Source organism: Physeter macrocephalus, chromosome 16, assembly GCF_002837175.3.
Source record: "Physeter macrocephalus isolate SW-GA chromosome 16, ASM283717v5, whole genome shotgun sequence".
Classification (NCBI taxonomy): Eukaryota; Metazoa; Chordata; class Mammalia; order Artiodactyla; family Physeteridae; genus Physeter; species Physeter macrocephalus.
The window spans coordinates 54044299-54065215 of NC_041229.1; the positions used below are offsets into that span (position 1 = coordinate 54044299).

At 46.8% G+C, this 20917-nt stretch overlaps 1 protein-coding gene across 1 annotated transcript in view; it reads left to right on the forward strand.

Annotated features, from left to right (window-relative positions):
- TENM4 (teneurin transmembrane protein 4) overlaps positions 1–20917 on the forward strand; it is a 758990-nt gene that overhangs the window by 523655 nt on the left and 214418 nt on the right. The window contains exon 10 of the mRNA XM_055091504.1: positions 146–381. Within this exon, the coding sequence (XP_054947479.1) occupies positions 146–381 (236 nt within the window). The remainder of the gene's footprint in view (positions 1–145; positions 382–20917) is intronic.

The window sequence follows — 20917 nt, forward strand, 5'->3', positions numbered from 1 at the left end:
CTCTCCCTCTCCCTCTCCCTCTCTCCCCACCCCACCCCCAGGCTCCTCTGCATGCTTCTTCTACTGCTGCCTTCATCCTCAGGTCGGTGTGGGCTCCTGGTGAGTCGTCAGCCCCTGACGCCCTCTGGCTTCTCTCCATCCACAGGCACTTCCTCTTCAAGCCGGGAGGCACCTCCCCACTCTTCTGCACCACGTCGCCGGGGTACCCTCTGACGTCCAGCACCGTGTACTCACCTCCTCCCCGACCCCTGCCCCGTAGCACCTTCTCCCGACCGGCCTTCAACCTCAAGAAGCCCTCCAAGTACTGTAACTGGAAGTGCGCGGCCCTGAGCGCCATTGCCATCTCAGCCACACTGGTCATCCTGCTGGCATACTTTGTGGGTAAGCGCCTCCATCACCCCAGCTTCCCTTGGGTCCCCTTTGGCCCAGAGGGCAGTGACCGAGACACCTGTGGGCATGAAGGCACCCTGCCAGCACGGCAGTCAGAGCTTGCAGCGTGAGCCGCGCAGCCCTGGATCACTGGCCTGGCCTGCACCCGCCCCCCTCCCCCCGCCCAGACTATCCAGGTCAGCTCTCAGGGCCCTCTCCTGCTCCTGCACGTATACCAGCGAGGAAGCTCTGCGTCGGCTCTCTGGTGTGGTGGAGGCCTGGTATGAGGCAAAAGCACTCACCAAGACTGGCTTTTGATGTGGTCATCTGTGACGTGAGTGTCATAGGTGGGAGTCACTAGAAATGAAATGACAAGTTGGGCAGCTGAACCTCTGCCTCAGGAGGTTGGCCTCTCCTGTTGGTGCCACAGCGAGGGGCAGGAAGGAGGCAGGGTGCCCTGGGGTTGGAGGGAAACTGCCAAAGGTCAGAGCGTGTGACCTCAAGCCAGACGGCATGTCCGAAGGTGGTGGTCGGGCAGGGCCATCTGGGGGGAGCCAAGGTCGAGTGTCAGAAAGGGTCCCAGGGAGCGGTTAGAGCTGCCTGAGGAGGCACAGAGACCCAAGCAGCACTGACTGGCCTTCCTACCTGACCCCAGGGCACGTCCGTGATGTAAGAAACTCCTCCAGACCCACTGCCCCGCTTGCGATGCCTCCCACTGTGCGCTCTTTTGACTCATTTGCAGCACAGTCTGGTTTCCTACTTCAGACCCCTGTGTTTGGTCTTTGGTCTGCTCCCAGGAAAGCTATTAATCTGAAGAGATCTCGGGATGTTGTGCAGAGTCTGCTGCCTCTATGAAAATCAGCCTCTTAGTAAAGGCATCCAGCGGGGTTGGCTTAACCCTCTGTCCTTTCCAGCCTTCAAATTCTATGATTCTAAGATTTAAGGTAGGTCAGACCAGCTTGAGAAGGCCTCGAACCCACGCTAAGGCATTCTGAGATAATTCTATCAGCAGAGGGAACCTTTTAGTATAAGCCCAATAAATAGAAATGGAACTAGCTGGCAGAAGCCAAAGGAAGACCGAGTGCCGCCCATTGTGAAAAAGAACTTAGCGACAAGCAGAGTCATCGTGGATGGAAAAGAACTGTCTTGAGAGGTCTGGCTCCCACTTGTTCGGGATGCGGAGAAGGGGTTCAAGCATGGTTGGGGGTTTGGGTGATGTAAGCTGTAAGGTTACTTCCCTTTCAAGATCTTTGAATTAAATAAAAACAAGTAATCAGGAAAACGATAGCCCTGCAAACAAGGAGGTCTCCTTAAACATCTCGAGGTATAATAAGCCCCGTCTGGTATTCGGGGTCTCTTTTCCCCCTGTGAAGATTGGCTTAGAGAATTTCACCTTATCAGGGTCAGGTTGGCATACGTGTTTATCTATTCTTCTGTCTGATTGATTAGCTGTTGCCGCCTAGAAAGCTGTGTTGAGAGGTATCCAAAGGCTATATTCAGACTCGATGGAAAAGAGTCTCTGTGATTGATTACTGATGTCTGTTGTGGTCACAGGAGTGGAGAATATGGATGACATACCAGGTATTTGCCATCCCTGCCCTGGGTCATTGGGTAAAAGGAACAGCCAAACTGGGAAAGGTCAGCACCAACCCAGGCTCTGCAGGAAGTTCATGACAGATGTAGATTGGGTTACTGGTGAGGGTTGTGGGGTTCCAAGCACTGTCACCTGGCCTGGAAGTTTCTTTGTGGCACTCCCAATACTGTATCCCCACCAACCACTAGCACAGCCCTTGCTTTTGACTGACATTATTATATTTCATAGATGAGTAGACTTTTGAACAGGCTTTGTCACTGTTCATCAAGAGTCAAGTAGTTCACTACATATAGACATCAACTTGTTTTGTGTTGAAGTCAAGGTTTATACTATGTACTATGTAACCTAGTTCAGAAAGAAAGCATCAATCTTTATATGATTAAATAAGCTGTCTTCTGCTTTCCATCCCATGGGCTTCTTCGTCTCCCGTTTAGTAAGAATACACCGTCCATCATCAGCTATCCAAAGATAGGGGCTACTGTGGACAGTAGTGAGTTCCCTACCTAGGAAGGGTGCAAATAGTGCTCATGACCACGTAAGCAAGAAAAACATTCATTCATTGACTGGGCATGTTCTCTGGAGGACCTTTACTTTTCCTTCCAACATTGATAGTCTCAGAATCTACGATTTTGTGAAGTTTCCTTTTCATTCAGCAAACGAAACAGGGTAACTTGAGTCAGGCACTGTGCTGAGTGCTAGGGTCAACAATATGTTCCCTACTCTTGAGGTGTTGGTAGCTTAGAAGCAGCGATTGATATGATATGATAACATAGCGGTGTTAGCAGTGGCTGAGGCCACTCAGGGGCTATGGGAATACCCAGCCCCAGCCAGGAGGACTAGAGGAGGCTTCCTGTGAAAGGTGATGTTTTAGCTGACTCTTCAAGTCACAGCCAGAAGTAGACGTGAAGGAAAGGAATTTCAAAGTCTCGAAAGAGGAGGATGTGATGGCAAAAGGGGTTTCTGTGTTTGAAGCATCTGAGGGGTATCAGGGACACGGCTGGAGCTAATGCAGGAGAGTTTGGTCAGATTATGAAGATCACCATGGAGGCCAAGTTAAGGACCTTATTGGATGGGCAACAGGGAGCCATTGAAGGGCTTTAAGCAGTGGCAGGACATAGTCAGATGTTTATCTCAGAAAGGTAAGGATGGAGGAAGAAAGAACAGGCCCTATTGCATAAACAAGTCAGGAGAAGCTGAGGGCTTCAACTAAGAGGGTGACAGTGTAGGTGGGGGGTAGGGTAGATGTGAGGTCGATTTGGGAGAATTCGTCTCTCAAGTTAGGAGACGTCAGTCCACTGAGAATGTGTCCTTGCCAAGAATAAACGCGTCCTTCTGACAAAGCCCAATGTATATGGAAAACTTAAAACAGGAGTTTAGATTCTGTGTGCAAGGACCAGGTCAGAGAGGCTAGCCTGGGGTCTTCCCTTTGTTACCTGGAAACTCAGCAAGGTGCTGGGGCAGAGCTCACACCAGCCTGAGAGCCTGGATTCCACTCCCAGCTCAGCCACTGAGCAGCTTGGGCAACTCACTTCTCTCTCTGAGTTCTGATTTCTCATCTAGAAAACCGGCATGACCCATCACCTCAGAAGGATGCTTATGAGTCTGGAGTAAGAGTAAGCTAACGCAGTGAATGCACTGCAGGTGCGAGGTGAGTTCCTACCTATCCTCATGGGCTGGGTTGGCAGCCTTGTACTTGCTCTCCTCCAGTTTCCTGGGCCAGGGATGAGCTCTTGGTGCTTGGCCATCACCACAGGCTGTGAGGACTAATTTGTAAGGAACTGTCAATTATTAAAAATCAAACTAATTGTCTCTGTTGAGCACAACTATCCTTAACAAAGACTTTGCTAGCAGACCAACTCATCAACAGGCAAAAAGCACAGATATTTAATTAGATTTTTGATGAAAATTGTGTTTAATTTCAAGGATAATCAATTATTAATTACTGTAATGAGCAAGTCTGACTGGGTTTACTAATTAACTCATTTAAAAATTATGAATAACCTTTTCATTTGTAATTATTTTCTACATCCTATCAAGTTCCAGGTAAGAATTGCATCACCTCACCAGCAGAGGGGGAGTGGAAAACAGAGGGCGGGAAAGACTTGTTCTTTCTCTGGTGTCTGCTCAGGGCTGCCATGTCTGGACAGAACTCTGACAGATCCACTTGACATTCAGTTTCTTAGTTGGAAAGTTTATTGGGAAACCAGCAACCAGTGGCCTTTCATTTGTGGAGACGTGTGCAGTTATTTTCATAGGAAGACAGAGAAATTGGAGTCAGCACTTACCACCCACAAAGGCTGCAGGACCCAGGGCCTTGCCTCTGGGCCGTCTCCTCATCCCGTCCCCTGGGGTGTTACGGGTTGCTCTGGCCTGGGCTGGGAATCTAGGGAGGACCCTCACTGAGCCTGGGAGATCTCTTCCGAGAGACGATGTGTATTTTTGCCTCTGAAGGACACCCATTCAGAGAGGCTGCCATTGGGGTGAGTGCCTTGCTTTAGTCACCCACTCTCCCTATGAAGGTTTTCGGGTCCTTTTAGTCTCCATTTGGATACCCTGCCTCTGCTTTTCCAAAGAAAAGAAATCGGTTTGCAGAACAAAATGGGGAGAGAATGATGTGAGGGGAAAGTTAGTTGTAAGTCAAACCGTGAAACTTGTGCAGCCATGGCCATAATGCTTTATTTGATAGCATTTAATTGTTTTAAAAACATTTTCACCCAAAAAACAGTGTGGTTTAGAGTAGTAGAAGTAACAGGGGTCCCTTTTTATCATTAATAATCAGAGCAGTTTGCTTTGATTGTGCCCTGTCGACATGGCCCTGAGTGTTCTAAGCACTTTGCTTGTGTTTTCTCATTGAAATCTCCCAGCAACTCTATGGGTTATCATCCCCAGTTTACAGATGAGGACATGGAGACCCAGTGAGCTTAAGTAACTCACCCACTGTCATACAGTAAATGGCAGGACTGTGCACTCAGCCTCTCGAGCTGATGCTTTTAATTTTTTTTTTCTCTTTTGAGCTCACAGTCTTAAGCCTTATACTGTAACTTTCCCTCCTTGTATCTGGTATTCTAAATTTTCACTATGTACCTAGCATCGATCCAAGCCATTACTATACACGTATCATCTCTCTGAACACTCGTAACAGTTCTGTATTTCCTGGAAGAGGAAACTAAAGCTCAGAGAAGTTAACAACTTGCCAGGGTCACACAACGAGTGAATGACATAGGATTTCAAAGGCCATACTCTCAGCCACTACACTGTAGGTCAGATAATGGAGGATCAAAAGACCCCATTCAGGCCCTGGCTCCGTCCCTTGCTGGCTGTGTAAACTTGAGCAAGTTGCTTAACTTCTCTGAACTTCAGTTTCCACTTTGCTTATGGCTCTTATAATGGATGTGGCTGGAATGATTAGGCCCATTTTACAAGCAAGGAAACTGAGGGTAGCATCATGGTTGAGAGCATGGGTTCTGAAATAAGGCTGCCTGCTTTCAAATCTCAGCTCTGCTGCTTACATGCTTTGTGACCTTAGGCAAGTTTATTTAACCGCTCTCAGCCTCAGTTTACCCATCTGTGAAATGAGGATAGTAATAGTGGCCGTTTCACAGGGTTTTGTGACGTTCCAGTAAGATAATTTCCATAAAGCACCTATCTCATTGCCTGGCACAGAGGTGGCTCTCAGTAAAAGTTTGATACTATTGTGGTTATTAACACTATTATTAGTACTTTTAGCATCCCATGGAAAAGAGTAAGTCTTGAGTGAGAACTTGGGCCAGTGTTTTTTCATGGCAGTGCCTGCGGGCTTCCCAGCCTGCATTTGTCGCAAGGGCAGCTGACAGAACAATCAGGGGGCCCTGTCAGAACGCATTTGTAGGGATGTCTCACTGTTCCAGGGAGGCGGCTGCAAGGAGAATCATTACCCAAAAAACAACTCACATTGTCTCTTTAACTAGGACAAAAGATGATTTTTGCTTCACTGCCAGTTGCCTCTATCCAGAGAAAACTGACAGCTTCCCTCGTGTTCTGAATCCCTATGTAAAAAGCAGACACTGAGTACTGAGAAGAGTGCGGAGTTGTATCTTTAAGCACCTGTCTAGCCAGATAGGCCTTTGGAATAGGAGACCAAAAAGGCTTGTTAACAGTACAAAAACCAGGAAGAGCTTTACATTTAAGCGGAGACACAAGAATGCCTGGGAGCTATTTCTTTCATTGTCAGGTCCAGGTACCCAGATAGGCCTTTGGAATAGGAGACCAAAAAGGCTTGTTAACAGTACAAAAACCAGGAAGAGCTTTACATTTAAGCGGAGACACAAGAGTGCCTGGGAGCTATTTCTTTCATTGTCAGGTCCAGGTCCCCCCTGGAGGGCGGGGCCTCATCCTCTATGATTTCTCTAAGGCAGCACGGCGTTCTGATCAGAAGACAGGATTCAGTGGAAATCTCAGCTCTGCCACTCTCCACCTGTGTGACCCTTTTGAGCTTTGGTTTCCCTATCTACAAAGCGGGAAGAAGAAGAATACTTCCTTCTTGAGGCTGTTGTACAGGTTAAAAGAGACGACGTTGAAAAAAACACAAGGCACGTGACAAAGGAGGAGTCCCTTGCTGGTGGCCTTGGGAGAGTGTTGTTATGGACCTCAGTATCTCAGCCCAGGATGGAGTGGGAGTAAGTGATCCTCTTAGGTCCTTCCCTGTCTGTAGAGCGATGCCCATAGGAAATTGAACCAGGACATTGAGGGTGGAGTCCCAAGTGTGGGCCACAGCAGCCTCTTGGTAACTGCAGGGGAACTTTCCAACATGCTCCATAGCCATAAGGGACTCTTTTTTTTTTAAACTAGGTAACATTTTTCACCTCCACCAGCAGCTGATTGTGGATTGGAAAAAAAATTCTGAACCCTTGCTCGAAGAGGGATGAGTTTCATATATAAGTGAGAATGTTGTGAGACTTAATTGCCTCTTTTCAAAAGGCAGCTTTCAGAGAGCATTGCTGGTTGGAATATTATTGCAGTTCGTGGTCTGGAAGAGCCTGGGTCATCCAGCTCTTGAAGTCGTCTGGGCAGTGTTGACAGAGGTGGACTTGGGCACTCAATGTGACTTGCACAGCCTTGTGCAGGCTCCCTCAAGACCCCCGACATTGAGCATGCATACATGCACACGTGACTTCAGCACAGCAGCAATCCCGGCAGAAGGGATCTTAGGCTTCCCTCCTCTTTGGGAGTGTGGTCTCCTATCTCCTAATGTCTTATTCTCTGCTGCATACTCAACCCCTAATACTCAGCCTGCCCCAAGGTAGCTGTGCCCAGTAAGATGTGGTTGAATAAAAAGACCTTGCAAGATGGTAAAATCTGCCCGGGGTTTTCTAGGCAGAATAGTGTGGGCACAAGCATGGTGGCAGAAATGCGCATTTTATGTCCTGGGGTTCAGGTACGGGGGAAATGGACGTGAAATGAGTAGAGAAAGGATTAGAAATAGAGGCCAGGGTGATTGTACCCGCTGCTGCCCCACAGTTATCCCCATCTGGTTCGAACAGCTCATGCAATATCAGGATCTCAGATGCCATTTCCTTCCTGAGCACAGGCCCGTTGCACTCTGGGCCTGGGTGTTATTAGTGAGCAAAAAGGCTCATTTTCAACCCTTTTTCTTCGACTTCACACCAGGCCTTTTGGACAGAAGCCATAGATTTAGCTTTATAGCCCAAAGAATGGGAAACGGAGATGATTGAACTTGATCTTTCAGGAGGAGAAAAGAGTGCTAAAGATACAGGATCCTGGATTAAAGGCTTTCTCTCCAAGATTGATTCCTTCATGCTGCTCTGTGGGAATTGCTAATAGCGAGATATATATAGATTGTTCTCCTTATGACAGACCCCAGACAAATATCCTTCAGCCCCCCAAAAGGAGGACTTGAGGAGGCTAGCGTGGCCCCCTGCAGTGGTCTGAAACGCCACCACGCGGAGGAGGGGGCAGACTTGCTCTGTGAGATTGCCCAGGGCAGAACAAGGCCCTCTGGCTGAAAAGGATGGGAAGGCCGATTCCGGCTCTGGGAGAAGACTTCCCTCACAAGACAGCTGCCTGTCTGGAGTGGGCTGCTTGAGAGGGGCGTCTGCAATGAGAGGGGTGACTCTTAAGGGCCCGAGCTCCACAGACCAGGGGATCTTGTCCTCTTGTCGCCCTTCTGCCGTTCCTATCTATGCCACCCGCACGAGGACTTAATCTTCTTCGGATGAGTTTCTGAACCTGTGAAACAGGAGTAAACAAAAGACTAGCTGAAATGATTAAGTCGTTCAACATGCTTCAGCTCAGCATGAGAGAAGATTTTCCATCTTGCAGACCTCATGCTCTCCCCACCCTCCGATCTTCTCCCATTGGTAACCGAACCCAACCAAGAGCCAGAGCCCAAGCGGACCCATTGGTCCAGACCATATGGATCAGCCTCCCCGGGCACAGAGCAGGGTAGAGAAGGATAGGGTGGATCTGGAGGGCAAATGGATAACATCAGTATCCCCGCTCTTCTTAGTTCTTGTCCTAGCAGCGTTCAGGGCCCAAGACAAGGATTGAGACCCATACCACACTCCGGCATGTCTCCCTTACCTGTACACCTACTCAGCCATCAGACCCCGACTGCTTGTATTTAAAAGCAGATTTATTGAGATATAATTTGCATGCAGAAGATTAACACTTTTTAGTTGTACCATTCTGTGAATTCTGACAAACAGAGTTGTGTGACCATCCCTGCCATCAAAACACAGAACACTTCTATCACCCCAAAAGTTCCGTGTTTTTTAATCAGTCCTGTCTCCTCATCCTCAGCCTCGGGCCTCCACTCATCCATTCCACATCTCGGTAGTTTTTGGTACCGTTTTTGAGATGTGTAGTAAAGAGGTGATTTATTTACTGGATTCAAAATCAGGTGTTACCTACAATAACCTTCAAACTTTAAGACATCAAAGTGTTTTTGAGAAAATTTAAAGATATGATTTAGAATTTAAGATATGAGGGCAAACAACTGAAACATTCTAGGGTTCTCTGTGTGTTATACTTGACCTCCTTGGAGGATCACAGCCAAAAACCTCCGTGTAGTCAGCATGTGTATGCTCTTCTGCCTTTTTCAGGGACCATCTTTTTGTACACCTTTTTAAGTATTGACACAAAATTCTCATTCTTGTCAAGTTTAATACCTCTATCATATTGGTGCCATTATTATATCATTGTATTCCTTTGTTTCCAACTGTTTGCTATTATAAATAGCACTTCTGTAACCAGAATGAAAGAAAACCTCTTCTGTTTTCTTCTTTCACTTACTTTGGGGAGGGTGTGTCCCCCTGAGCAGGATTTTTTTTTGGGGGGTGGTCACAAGATATGGACAGTTTAAAGCTCTTGTGACTCACTGCTTGCTAGGGGCTCCTCAGAAGGAAAGGACTGAATCCCCGGGTTCCCAGCTAGGTGTCCAGTTTCCCCACAGTGCTGCAGCTTTGTGTCTGATCTTGGTGGGTCAGCTGGTTTAATGAGTGGGGGCAGGGGGAGGTTACAGGTGGCCCCGAGACCCAGAGAGGTAAAGGGATCTTCATTCCTGGAGGGAACCACATGCCTCCTCCCAGTCAATTCCCTTTCGAGAGCCTAGCTCACACGGCCCTTCCTCGGCGAAGCTCCTCTGACCCCCTCGCCGTAAGTCAGGAACCCAGTCATATGCTCTTATAGTTCTCAGGGGTCTCACGGTCATTGCAGCTACGGAATATGTCTTGGATTCGCTCAGCTCTGTCTCCACTGTCAGACTGTAAGCTCCATGGGGGTGGAAGCAATTTCTGTCTTGCCCAGTGCTATAGCCACAGCTTCTCGTACCAGGGTGTGACAGGATGTAGCCTGCGTTCAGCCAAAGTTTGTTGAAGGAGAGAAAGGAGGGATGTCAGGACCAGAAGCTAACTGATATTGCAAGGCATGGAGCAGGGGGAAAGAAAATGGTAAGCAGAGAAGCTTAGGTTCTTACAGGGAACAGAGGCGAAAAGTCTAGAGGCAGGGAGATCATGTGAGAGTGAAAATGGTTACTGGAAACTAAGGGGAGAGAATACCAGAGGTGGCTTCCAAAATGTAGTCGGTGTAGGACACACACCTTGTCTGTTGCTTACACCTGTGAGACTTGAAGCGAGAACCTTGCCCTCTCTGGGCCTCGGTTTCCTCCTCTGTGAAAGCAGGTAATAGGCTGTTCTGGGGATGCAATGACAATCGGGCACCTAGTTCCTTCTCATAAGAGCCACTAGTGAATGACGTCCGTCTTCCCCTCCCCCTAGCAAACAAGTTGTGTTGAATTTGAGGGCCAAGCCGTCCCGAGTTTGGAAATGCCTCAAAAAAGAAAGGACCCGAGTTTATTAGTATATTCATTTTTTATAACAATGGCAGCTCCAGAGACAACACACTGTCCCAGAACTCGGGGGGCCTTGTCCTGTGGGTAGTTTCAAGACCCCCAAAGAGGCAGCATAGCCGTGGTTGGTCAGGGAGTAGCCCCAGCTACGTGGCCGGGGTGCTCCTTCCCCAACTGCACCCCGGGAGTGTGGAAAAGCAATCGATTTTACAGATTTTTAGCATCCTTGGAAATAACATGTCCCCAAGTCCTTGTTTTTATTCTGAACTAATTACTGTGAAATAACATAATTTAATTGCACTTAGATGCAGAGAGAAAGTGAGAGTGGTCTCTCTGATGGCTGTTTTTTCACTGTCGTAAATACCTAGCTTGCGTACAGTCAGGGCTGTGCTTCGTGCTGCAGGCTAGGGACAGAGGTGAGGAAGCCCAGCCAAGCGGCTCTTCATTTCAGGGGGGAAAAAAAGGGAGGGGCGGGAAAGGGGAGAGGAAGTGAGATGGCAGTAAAAAAACACAGTATTTTTTTCCTTCTATCAGTAAAACAACAAAACCACAACTAAAAGGCTTCATCTTCCTAAAGACAGCAGTACAGTCTAATAGCAAAAGCACAGACTTCTCCCTCCAGCCGTGCTCACACAGGTTTTTCCATCTCTCTGCATCTTGGTTTCCTCATGGATAATTTTGTCCATTAATATCCAAGAGGTGTTTAAGTGACAGAACATCTGCAAAGGGTCCAGTTTGGTGAGTGGTCCATGGTGGGTGCTGAGGAAATACAGATCTCACCCTTCCAGGCAGCTGGATCACCCAGAGATTTGAAACCAAGATTCAGCAGCCAAGGGCCATCTGCAGGTGCAGGGATTTCAGGTAATCTGGGATGAAGTAGAGGGAGCTTCCCCAAGCGCAGGTTTGAGACACCGGGGAGCATTCCCTGAGCCTGTCTGCTGGGTTGTGTCCCGGGCTACAGGGACAGACAAAGCCAGGTAAGCTAGCATCACTGCTTTGAGTCTTCCATGGTTTCATAGACAGCCAGATGTGTAAGGAGCCCAAGGCAATAGTAGACAGATGATAAAAGCATGTTACTGGAGTTTGAACTTTACCCCTGTGGGAGCCTGAAGGAGAGAGCCATTCATTCTAACCAGGAAGATCAGGTAAATTTCCCCAAGGCATTGAGCCGTGTAAATCAAGTAAGATATTAAAAGAGAAGCTAGGAATGGTTTTCTGGAAGATGGAACAGTCTAAACAAAGGCAAAGGACACTAGATAGAAATGTTGGCTGTTTTTTTGGCACGTGTGTCAGAAGACTGTGCGTTAAAATATCCATTTGTGCATCAGACCTACTGCGGGCCTCAGTCTCTCTTTTACTGAAGGCTCTTGAATGTAGAACTACAGAAACCACAGGCACTGCAGGAGGATGCTGGCTGCCTTCGCCCTTAGAACAGAGGCTCCACTGGGCAGGTACATAATAAATCCCTTGCCTTCATGTGAGGCCTGTCAAACCCATCAGTCCTCTCCAGCAGTCTCTGCACTGTGTAGGATTATTAGCTGCAAGCCCCAGATGGGGAAACTGGGCCTGCTGCAGTTAAATTACTTGTTTACCTGGAACGACTGGTAAGTAATAGAGCTGGGCCTAGAAACCAGATTTTCTGATCCCAAGTCCTATGTTCCTTATGTAGACCATGCCAGCTCCCAGAGCCCTCCTCTTGATATCTTTCTCTGCCACTGTGCTCCATACCCAAGGCTCAGAGCAAACAAGGGGGTGCTTTGCCATCCTGTCTGGGGCTTTCTTCTACCCCTGCCCCCAGCTTCCCTCCCACAACCTACCCTGATCTAACAGAGGTGAAAGCTCCCATGTGTTGAGACCTAACCATGTTCCAGGCATGTTCTGAGTGTTATATATATTTCTCATTTAATCTTCTTAACCATCCTACCTATCCAACAAATATTTGTCAAGTACCAGCCATGTGCTAGGTACCATTCTATTTTTATTTCCATTTCATAGATGAGAAACTGAGACCTGAGGAAATTAAGTCAGTTGTTCAAGACCATGTCACTAGTGAGTGTGTGAGCCAGGATTTGCCCCCAGAGCCTGCCCTCTTCCCACTGTGCTCTACGATTGCTATAGCTGGAGTGGGGCTGGAGCGGGGCTCTGATGGTTCACCTGATCTGAACTGCTGAGAGGATGCACAGAGCTCCTTACTAAAGAGAGGAACTACCTGATTTTTCTAAGGAAGAAAAATTAGCATCCACCTGCCCTGGGCCATGCGCTGTGCCAGGATTGCTAGGTACCTGTGGCATTGAGTGGAGCTGGGGTTTGCACCCAGAGTGCTTCAGGATTGGAGAGCAAAGGAGGCCCAGATGTCATCAGGGGACCTCGATACACATCGCTTATTGAGCACTAGCCCTTCGTGTTATCTGATTCACCTGTTCTCCAGGCTTCATGTGCTGTGGCATTAGATTGTCACCAGTGTAACATTTCATTTTGGAGGGAGCCTTTCCTGCTGCTGTGTGGCAAACAGCTAGATTTATTGCGCCTTTGAGCCTGGAGTTAGGATTTTGTTCACAGCCTCCAGTGGGGGAAGAGAAAAAAAAGCCAGTATCATTAATTCAGCTGTGGCCTGCATTTCATCACATTGTCCTAAATTTTACCGCTCAGGCCATCTGTAGAATTCTACAGCAAGACAGACCCATTGGACTCCTATGTGTGTCTTAGTGTATGAGTCTCTGTGTGAGTACACACATGACACCACCCAGTATGGATGCAAAAAAACAGGTATTTGAGGGGCTTGCCTGGTGGCGCAGTGGTTGAGAGTCCGCCTGCCGATGCAGGGGACACGGGTTTGTGCCCGAGTCCGGGAAGATCCCACATGCCGCTGAGCGGCTGGGCCCATGAGCCATGGCCGCTGAGCCTGCGCGTTCGGAGCCTGTCCTCCGCAACGGGAGAGGCCACAGCAGTGAAAGGCCCGCGTACCGCAAAAAAATAAAATTAAATTAAAATTTAAATTTAAAATTAAAAATTTAAAAAAAAACCAGGTATTTGAGAGGAGATGGAGTTGGGGGTAATGAAGATTAAATGAGAATTTTAGGAGAAGTAGCAATTTTCTTTACCTGAAAACTGGAAACTCTTCTTTTGCTTGTTTATGCCTCCTCACTTTTCTGTACAGCATTAAGTCCATTAAATTGTACTGTGATTACCCCTAATGGTATCGGTCTGGGGCTGTGTAGGAAGTTTCACATGTAAATCTTTGCATTAGTCTGTGTATTAAACTTTGGGTGTTCTTTCTTTCATTGATTAACTTTTAAGCAACATAATAATGATGTCTTATATTTTCAATACACTTCAAAAGGACTTTCCTTAAATTTAATCCTTATAAGAACCTGGGAGATGGTTTTGTATTCTTTCCCTTTCTACAGATGAAAAAACCGAGGGTCAGAGTGGTTAGGTGACTTATTTGCAGATGCATAGCTGGTAAGGGCCAGAGCTGGGAGTCCAGCTATCTCTGCAGATCTGCTCAGCTGGGTACATAGGTGGACAACAGAGCCAGCAAGGGACGGATGGGAAGCACCTGGATATGGACTGTCAGGGCCGTGTGCATGGGACATGTGCTGCTGAAGTAAGGGTCAGGAACCGGGGCTGGGGAGGGGAGAGCAGACGGCATTTCTGGCTTGGGGCAATGGTGGAAATCCTCACGGAAGAGTTAAGGTTTGAAGTAGGCCTTGAAGGATGGGAGAATGATTTTAAAAATAAGAAAGGCAGTGGCCGTTCCACGTAGAGACGTTACATCAGCGAAGCCTGGAGGCTGTGTGTTCAAGGGACAGGAGAAACCCACACAGACAGAGATTCCTGGGCAGGGGGAAGCAATGAGGAACGTCAGGTACTGTGTTCAACAAGTGTTTCAAATGCTCAAGTTTCTATCCTCAGGAAAATATCACCAACTAACTTTGAGCAGTAAGGCAGGGCCATATAATTATGAGATTTCCTTTTTTATTCTCCATTTCTGTCATTTCCACAGTTTTACATCTAATCAGAAAGGCAGCGTGTATAGGGGTTAGGGACAGATTCTGCACAATCTGGATTTGGCTCAGATCTGAAGTGACCCTCTGCCTCTTATTAAATGTGTGATCTTGGGCAAGTTGTTGAACCTCTTGGAGCCTTAGTTTCCTCATCTTGCAAATGAGGATAATAATAGTACCTACCTCCTAGGGCTTTGCAAGGATTAAGTGATAGTGTGTTTATCAAGCACTAAGCACAGTGCTTGGTCCTATTAATAACAGTGGCTGTTATCACCACCACATTCATTATCATCCTCCTCATCATCATGGTGCCTGGAACTCTGTGCTGCTTTAAACTTCCTAATCTAAGGGCTGAGCCAAACCTGGGGTCCCTGCATATCAGAGGACTCGTGTGTATTGCGTGCCTGGCTCTGTGCACAGAAAAGGCAGAGAGGCAAGAAAACGTAGTATGATCCCAAAGAGCTAGAAAACGCTCCAGTGGGCAGGAGGCTGGGAAGCTGTGGAGAGTAAAAGAGGGACATCACACACTCTGTTCTGTGAGAGTTTAAAATGTTCTTTCAAAATGCTTCTCATTATAAAGAAATGTCATCGCTAGTTACAAATCTGGGTGGCAGACTCTGCGTTAAGCTGTCCACCCTCTTTCTTCCCGCTGAAGTGACTGTTCCAGAGGGAAAAGGCCTGTCCTAATAATATACACACAAATTAAAACTCCATTTAGAGGTACAGTGGGGACCACCTCCTAATTGACTTTGATCATTGAAAAAAAAAAAAAAAAACCCAGTTACGTGGTCGATATGCCAAAGGAAATCAGGCAATGGGAGGGTGCCTCACAGAGCCTTGCAACAGGACGTTTTCTAGTAGCTATGGAAATGGAACCTAGCAACAGGCACTGTCTCCTTCTAGAGCTCCCAAGCATGAACCAAACCCGTGTTTCCTTCAGCCCCATTTGATGGTTGGTACAGGAAGGAGGGGACAAGACCTCACACATGAGAGGCTGGTCCTCGGCTAAGTTGAGACACCTTTTTATAGAAATGCTTTAGATAGCCTTGTGAATAGTCTTGGCACTTGGACGCAAGCACCACAAAGAAAGGAAACCCAGCAGAGCTCTAGGCCAGCGTTCCGCCCCCTCTCGGTAAACGACAGGCACTTTCCCAGCTTTCCCCGGCTGACATGTTTCTGCCAGGGCAGGGCTGGCTGCGCACCCCAGCAGAGCAGTTGAACAGGCTGGCGACCCTGGGGTGATTTTGCTCCCTGGATCCTTAACGAGGCTTTGAATATGAAGGGCAGGTGGTGGGTCTTCTACTGCGTGGAGTCACTTCCTTGACTGCTCTGTCAGCAGTGATTTGATCAGAAGCTGCATGTTGTTCTGATCAAGACTGCATGGAAGCCTGCCCTGGGCTCTGACAGCAGTCTGCGAAGAGCTCAAGGTGTGGAGTGACCCGGACCTGGGTTTGGATCTTGGTGCTGTCATGATGAATGGTGCAATGATGGACTGTTCTGGGGTCTTGGTTTTCTAAAGATCCAAAATCAGGTTAATAATATCTACTTTGTCTCTGTGTTTTGAGGTCCTAATCCATAAAATGGAGATACTCTCTTCCTTAAAAGTCTGTGAGATTAAATGACATAATGAATGTTCATCCTCCAGCACTGTGTCATGCACATGGTACAATTTTTAATAAGTGGGAGCTGTTACTGTTTGGGTAATAATCCTAATTATGTCTGTTTCCTTCCTTTGCTCTTTTTCTTCTTCTCTCCTGTGGGCCAGGTGCTGGGGGATGGAGATGAGAGAAATGGTCCCTGCCCTAAGGGAGGGCCTGCTGGCGGCCTGATATCACCTGCCCCGTGGGCTCATTCCCTTTACTTTAGGCTCAAGAAGATGACTCCTTTAGTCTGGGAGTGCAGTGCCTGACGGAAGAACAAGCCATGAAGGGGCCTTTCCTGCTCTTACAGGATTTTCTGCTGCGACCTAGTGACAGGGTCATTTAGCAGAAAGAACTCGGAACTAAATCCGGAGACTTGGGCTCAGCGCAATTCCAGGCTCTGCCCCAAGTGCCCCCGTCAAGCCTGAGTCTCATCTGCCCAGTGAGTGGGGGACAGGTTCAGTCACAGCGACATCCCCCCCACCACCAGAGCAAAAACTCAGACTTCTCCACTCCCTCAAGAAATCTCCGTACTTCACTTTCTCAGTGAAAACCTTAATATACACTGCAAATGATGATGATGATACCAGTGTAGAAGGCTACCCTCTGGTAGTAAATTTGAGTAAATACCAAGCAGCATAATAAGCTCATAAAATATATTCTTCCCTTTCACCTTCACAGCAGTTCTTTGGAGCTAGGTATTATTGTCACCATTTTATAGATGAGGAAGCTGGGAGTCAAAAGATTTAAATAACAGGAACAAAGTCACCTAACTATAAACGTGAAAACCAGAACAGGAACGCAGGGCTGTCTGGCTGCAACGGCTGTGCTCATAACCACTATACTTCGTGCCTCCCATTTTCCCGTGTCTGGCACCAGCACTATATTGGGAGTAGGGCTGGGAGAGGTCACATTACTGGGCTGAGGTCAGTCCAAGGTGGCCAACCCCTAAACTAGTCATGCACAGAAGGAGGCTTAGTAGAGCCCATCGGTTGAAAGGGGCCCAGAAAAGATAGTTTTCTCATTCCATTACTGCAGTAATAGCCATTCACTCCATTCTGCACAAATTAGATTCCAGCCCTGGTCCCCCTAGAACTTGCCGTGTCACCGGTTTTCAGTTCCCTCCACTTAAATTGATCTTTCTCCTCGCATTGACGGTGGGCGTGCCTGTTTCTCCCCTTCTCTCATGCCCATCCCCCCACCCCCCCTTGTTTTCCAGAACTATTGAGCAGCTGCCAGTGGATCCTTGCTGAAAGGCCTCCTTTCCCCACAGCATTGCATGGTGCAGAAAAATGATTAACTGTGCCAGAGTCCATTCTCCAGAAAACAATTAATTTGGGGGTGAGAGACAGTAACCCTGATTGTTGCAGTCAGGTTTATCCAGAGATAGGAAGAAAGGCAATATATTTACTTGATTTAAAATTAGCCCCACGTAGTCAGCAGTGGGACCCTGTCAGGCTGCTTTATAGCGATTCCTCTTTTAAAAACTGTTTTATCCGCTGGACAGATATCTCTAGTTCCCGTGCCCAAAATCTATCAGCTGATGGGAGCGGGGTAGGGAGAGAGCTCTCAGCTCAAAGAAATTTGCGGTTGGTATGGGAGGGAAATTAGGGGCAATATGTGGAGAGAAGGAAAGGTGATGGAACAGAGCTGGCTTAAATAAATCTTTCAGGGGATCTGGGAATTAGGAAAATCAGCAGAGCAAAATGACAAGGATGATGACAGCTACCATTTATTTTGCTCTTACTATGTGCCAGGCACAGTTCTAAGCACATGACATGCATTATTTCATTTAATCCTTTGAGGGAAATATTACTATCTATTTTACAGATGAAGAAACTGAGACTCAGAGGCTAAGTCATTTACCCAGAGTCAGGAACCTAGTAAATGATGTGCCTCTGAACGCTCCAGATAGACCCAGACTTGAGGACTGACTCTACCAAAGTCACTTACTTGCATTTACGTGGTTTGGCTTTTGGGGGTCAACCCTGTCTACCGTGGTCAGGATGTAAACAGGTGGGGACCCCATGTTTTACCCCTAAGATGAAGGTCCTTTAACAGACTATCTCAAAAGAGAAAACCTGGCTATACTGTCAGCTGAGGCCTTGCCTTAAAATTATCTTAATTTTAATTTAATTTCAGGCATTGTATCTCATCAACAGTCTAGAGGTGAGCCTGGACTTTGGGACCAGTCAGACCTGGGTTCAAAAGTGACTTCATCACTTCCTATCTGGGAAGTATCTTGGGAAGTATTTTGGGGCAGGTCATGCAGCCTCTCTGAGCCTCCACTTTCTTCATCTGTAAAATGGGAATACTAATGATTTTCTCAAGGTTTATGTAAGGTCTGAATGAAATAATGTATGTAATTCCCCTTGCCTAAGTGTCTGACACGTGGCATATGCTCAAAATCAGGATCTCCACACTCGGCTCTGTTGTCCTTCTTTACCTCTTGCTCCTAAGACTAAGTTGTAGAACTTCCTTTTTAATGTAAACAGCATGGAAGTGAGTTTGGAAACTAGTGAAGAAAATTAGTCAGTCATCCTATAATTCAAAGCTTGATGTCATTTTTACATATCTCTTTCTAGATTTTTTTTTCATATGTATATCTGGTATTCCATCCAGTACTTGTGTCATAGTTTAGCTAAGTTGTTCTCCTATTTTAAGACATCTAGGTTGCTTCTGATTTTTTTTACTAGTACACTGCAGTGTACATCTCTGTGTATATGGCTTCTAGGTTTGAAACTTTTGAATGTTGTGGCTTAGTTGCAAAACCAGGAGAAGAACTTGGGGAATGAAGCTCTGTCGTTTTGCTGTTGTTATTGTTTTGCCTTTTTGTTTTTTGCTTTCTACATTAGAGGACCATAAGTCAGAGAACTCCAATGAGTTATATTTTACAGAAATGATGCTAGTTAAGAACAAACAAACAAACAACTGAGCATTAATAATGTAAAACAGAAAAGTAGGTAGCCATGCAGCTGGGTTGGTTCCCGCTGCCTTTTTTTTTTTTTTTTTTTTTTTTTTTGCATCACGCGGGCCTCTCACTGTTGTGGCCTCTCCCGTTACGGGGCAGAGGCTCCGGACGCGCAGGCTCAGCGGCCATGGCTCACAGGCCCAGCCGCTCCGCGGCATGTGGGATCTTCCCAGACCGGGGCACGAACCCGTGTCCCCTGCATCGGCAGGCGGACTCTCAACCACTGCGCCACCAGGGAAGCCCCCTGCTGCCTTTTGAAACCAAGAATGCTGCTTGCTTGAATCAACAGTTTCTTGAAGTTATAACCATCTCTAGTCACTACCTAGAGCTGCTCATTTACAGATGCAACTGGGTTTGTGCATTCGATTTTTGGAAGGGAAGCATGCATGTGACAGTGGAAACTCTCCTATACTTACTTCGGTGACTTCTGCATAATGACTTTGTTAATTGCCCCCTGCTGGCTGGGTGCTGGGGGGAGCCTTCAACGTCTGAACATCTACCGAGCATTTTTCTTAAAAATGTCAAGATGGAGCTTGCACTTTCCCAGCCCTCTCTCATGTCTCGCCGGGCAGGAAAAGGCGACTGGAAAATGTCAGCCCTGGGATCAGATTGACCAGATCTGAGCGAGTAAGAAACTCCCTCCACCCTAGCTCTTGGCTTTTAGAAATCATTAACCTTTCAACGTGGGTGATCCTGTGAACTCGCTACCTTTCCACAGCCTTCTTCTCAACTCTTTAGCATCTTTTCACCTTTTCACTGAATTACAAACTAGTTTAAAGGGGACACCCGTATCAAGTTTCTTATTTAGGTCATTTTCAATGTACTTGGGAGAGTTTTGCACAAACAGTTATAAATACACACTGTGGGGTGTAATTTAGATAATCCTGTGATGTACATTGGTGCTTACTATTAATTCCTCTGGAAGGAGGGATTATGATCATTATAATTTATATTGTTTCAGTGGTCTGGTCTTAAAACAGGCTGGAGAGGACCATTTATATTATTTAGCTTTTCTGGATCCATGAGTGTTATTTCCAAGTCATCTGGATAGCATGCACCTACTGCTATCTACAGCTTTAAATGAGGGTTGCTGTGGGGTAAGAACTATTTACTATCACCAATGGGACCCCCAAACATTAACTTCAGCCTTTATTTGCTGGTGACTCTATATTGCCCATATTTTACCTCCTATTTAAAGTAAAATATGTAAAAGAGGAAGCTTGGCTGGGAAACACAAGCTCCTGGGTTTGAAACTTGCCTCAAACTTATACCAGCTCTGAGGTGTTAGGTAACTTACTCTGAGTAAATCAGAATATATCCCCATAGCTCAATTTCCATTCAGTTCCATTGTACCCCTTCTCCAATAATGTTTTTTCAACCTATCTTTACATGTGGATTAAATCGAATAATATAAATTAAGAATTTGGCATGTAGTATGCACTCAGATTTTACCAGGTTTCGAGTTACTGTTTGTTATTTTGAATATTATCAAGGACAAAGACGAATGGTTGCTTGAGCTTGTGTATTCTTTGGACAGCCTCTGACCGAGTATGCCTTGTATCCTTTGGGAAGAGGAGAACAGAGCAGACTATTTCCCTTCCTTCTCTTTCTGTTGCTCATAACCCAGAACTATAAAATTGACCACCCACCAAACGATACAGTGAAAGAATTGAGGGGCCCCTAGCCTGACTTATATTTAAGACTGGATCACAGATTAAAGGTCCCTTTTATTCTGTCTTTAAGACAACATTACTGGTGGAACTTCACATCTCTGACTCCATATCATCCTGTCCTCTGTCTAAATCTTACTGTTGCAGGAAGGGGGACCCCTTCCAGGGCCCGAGAGTGGGCCCTTGGCTAACACTTGGAAATGAGTTGTCCAAGGAGACACATGTGCTGACAAAGCAAGAGACTTTATTGAGAAGGGGCGCCCGGGTGGAGAGCAGGAGGGTAAGGGATCCCAGGAGGACTGCTCTGCCACGTGGCTTGCAG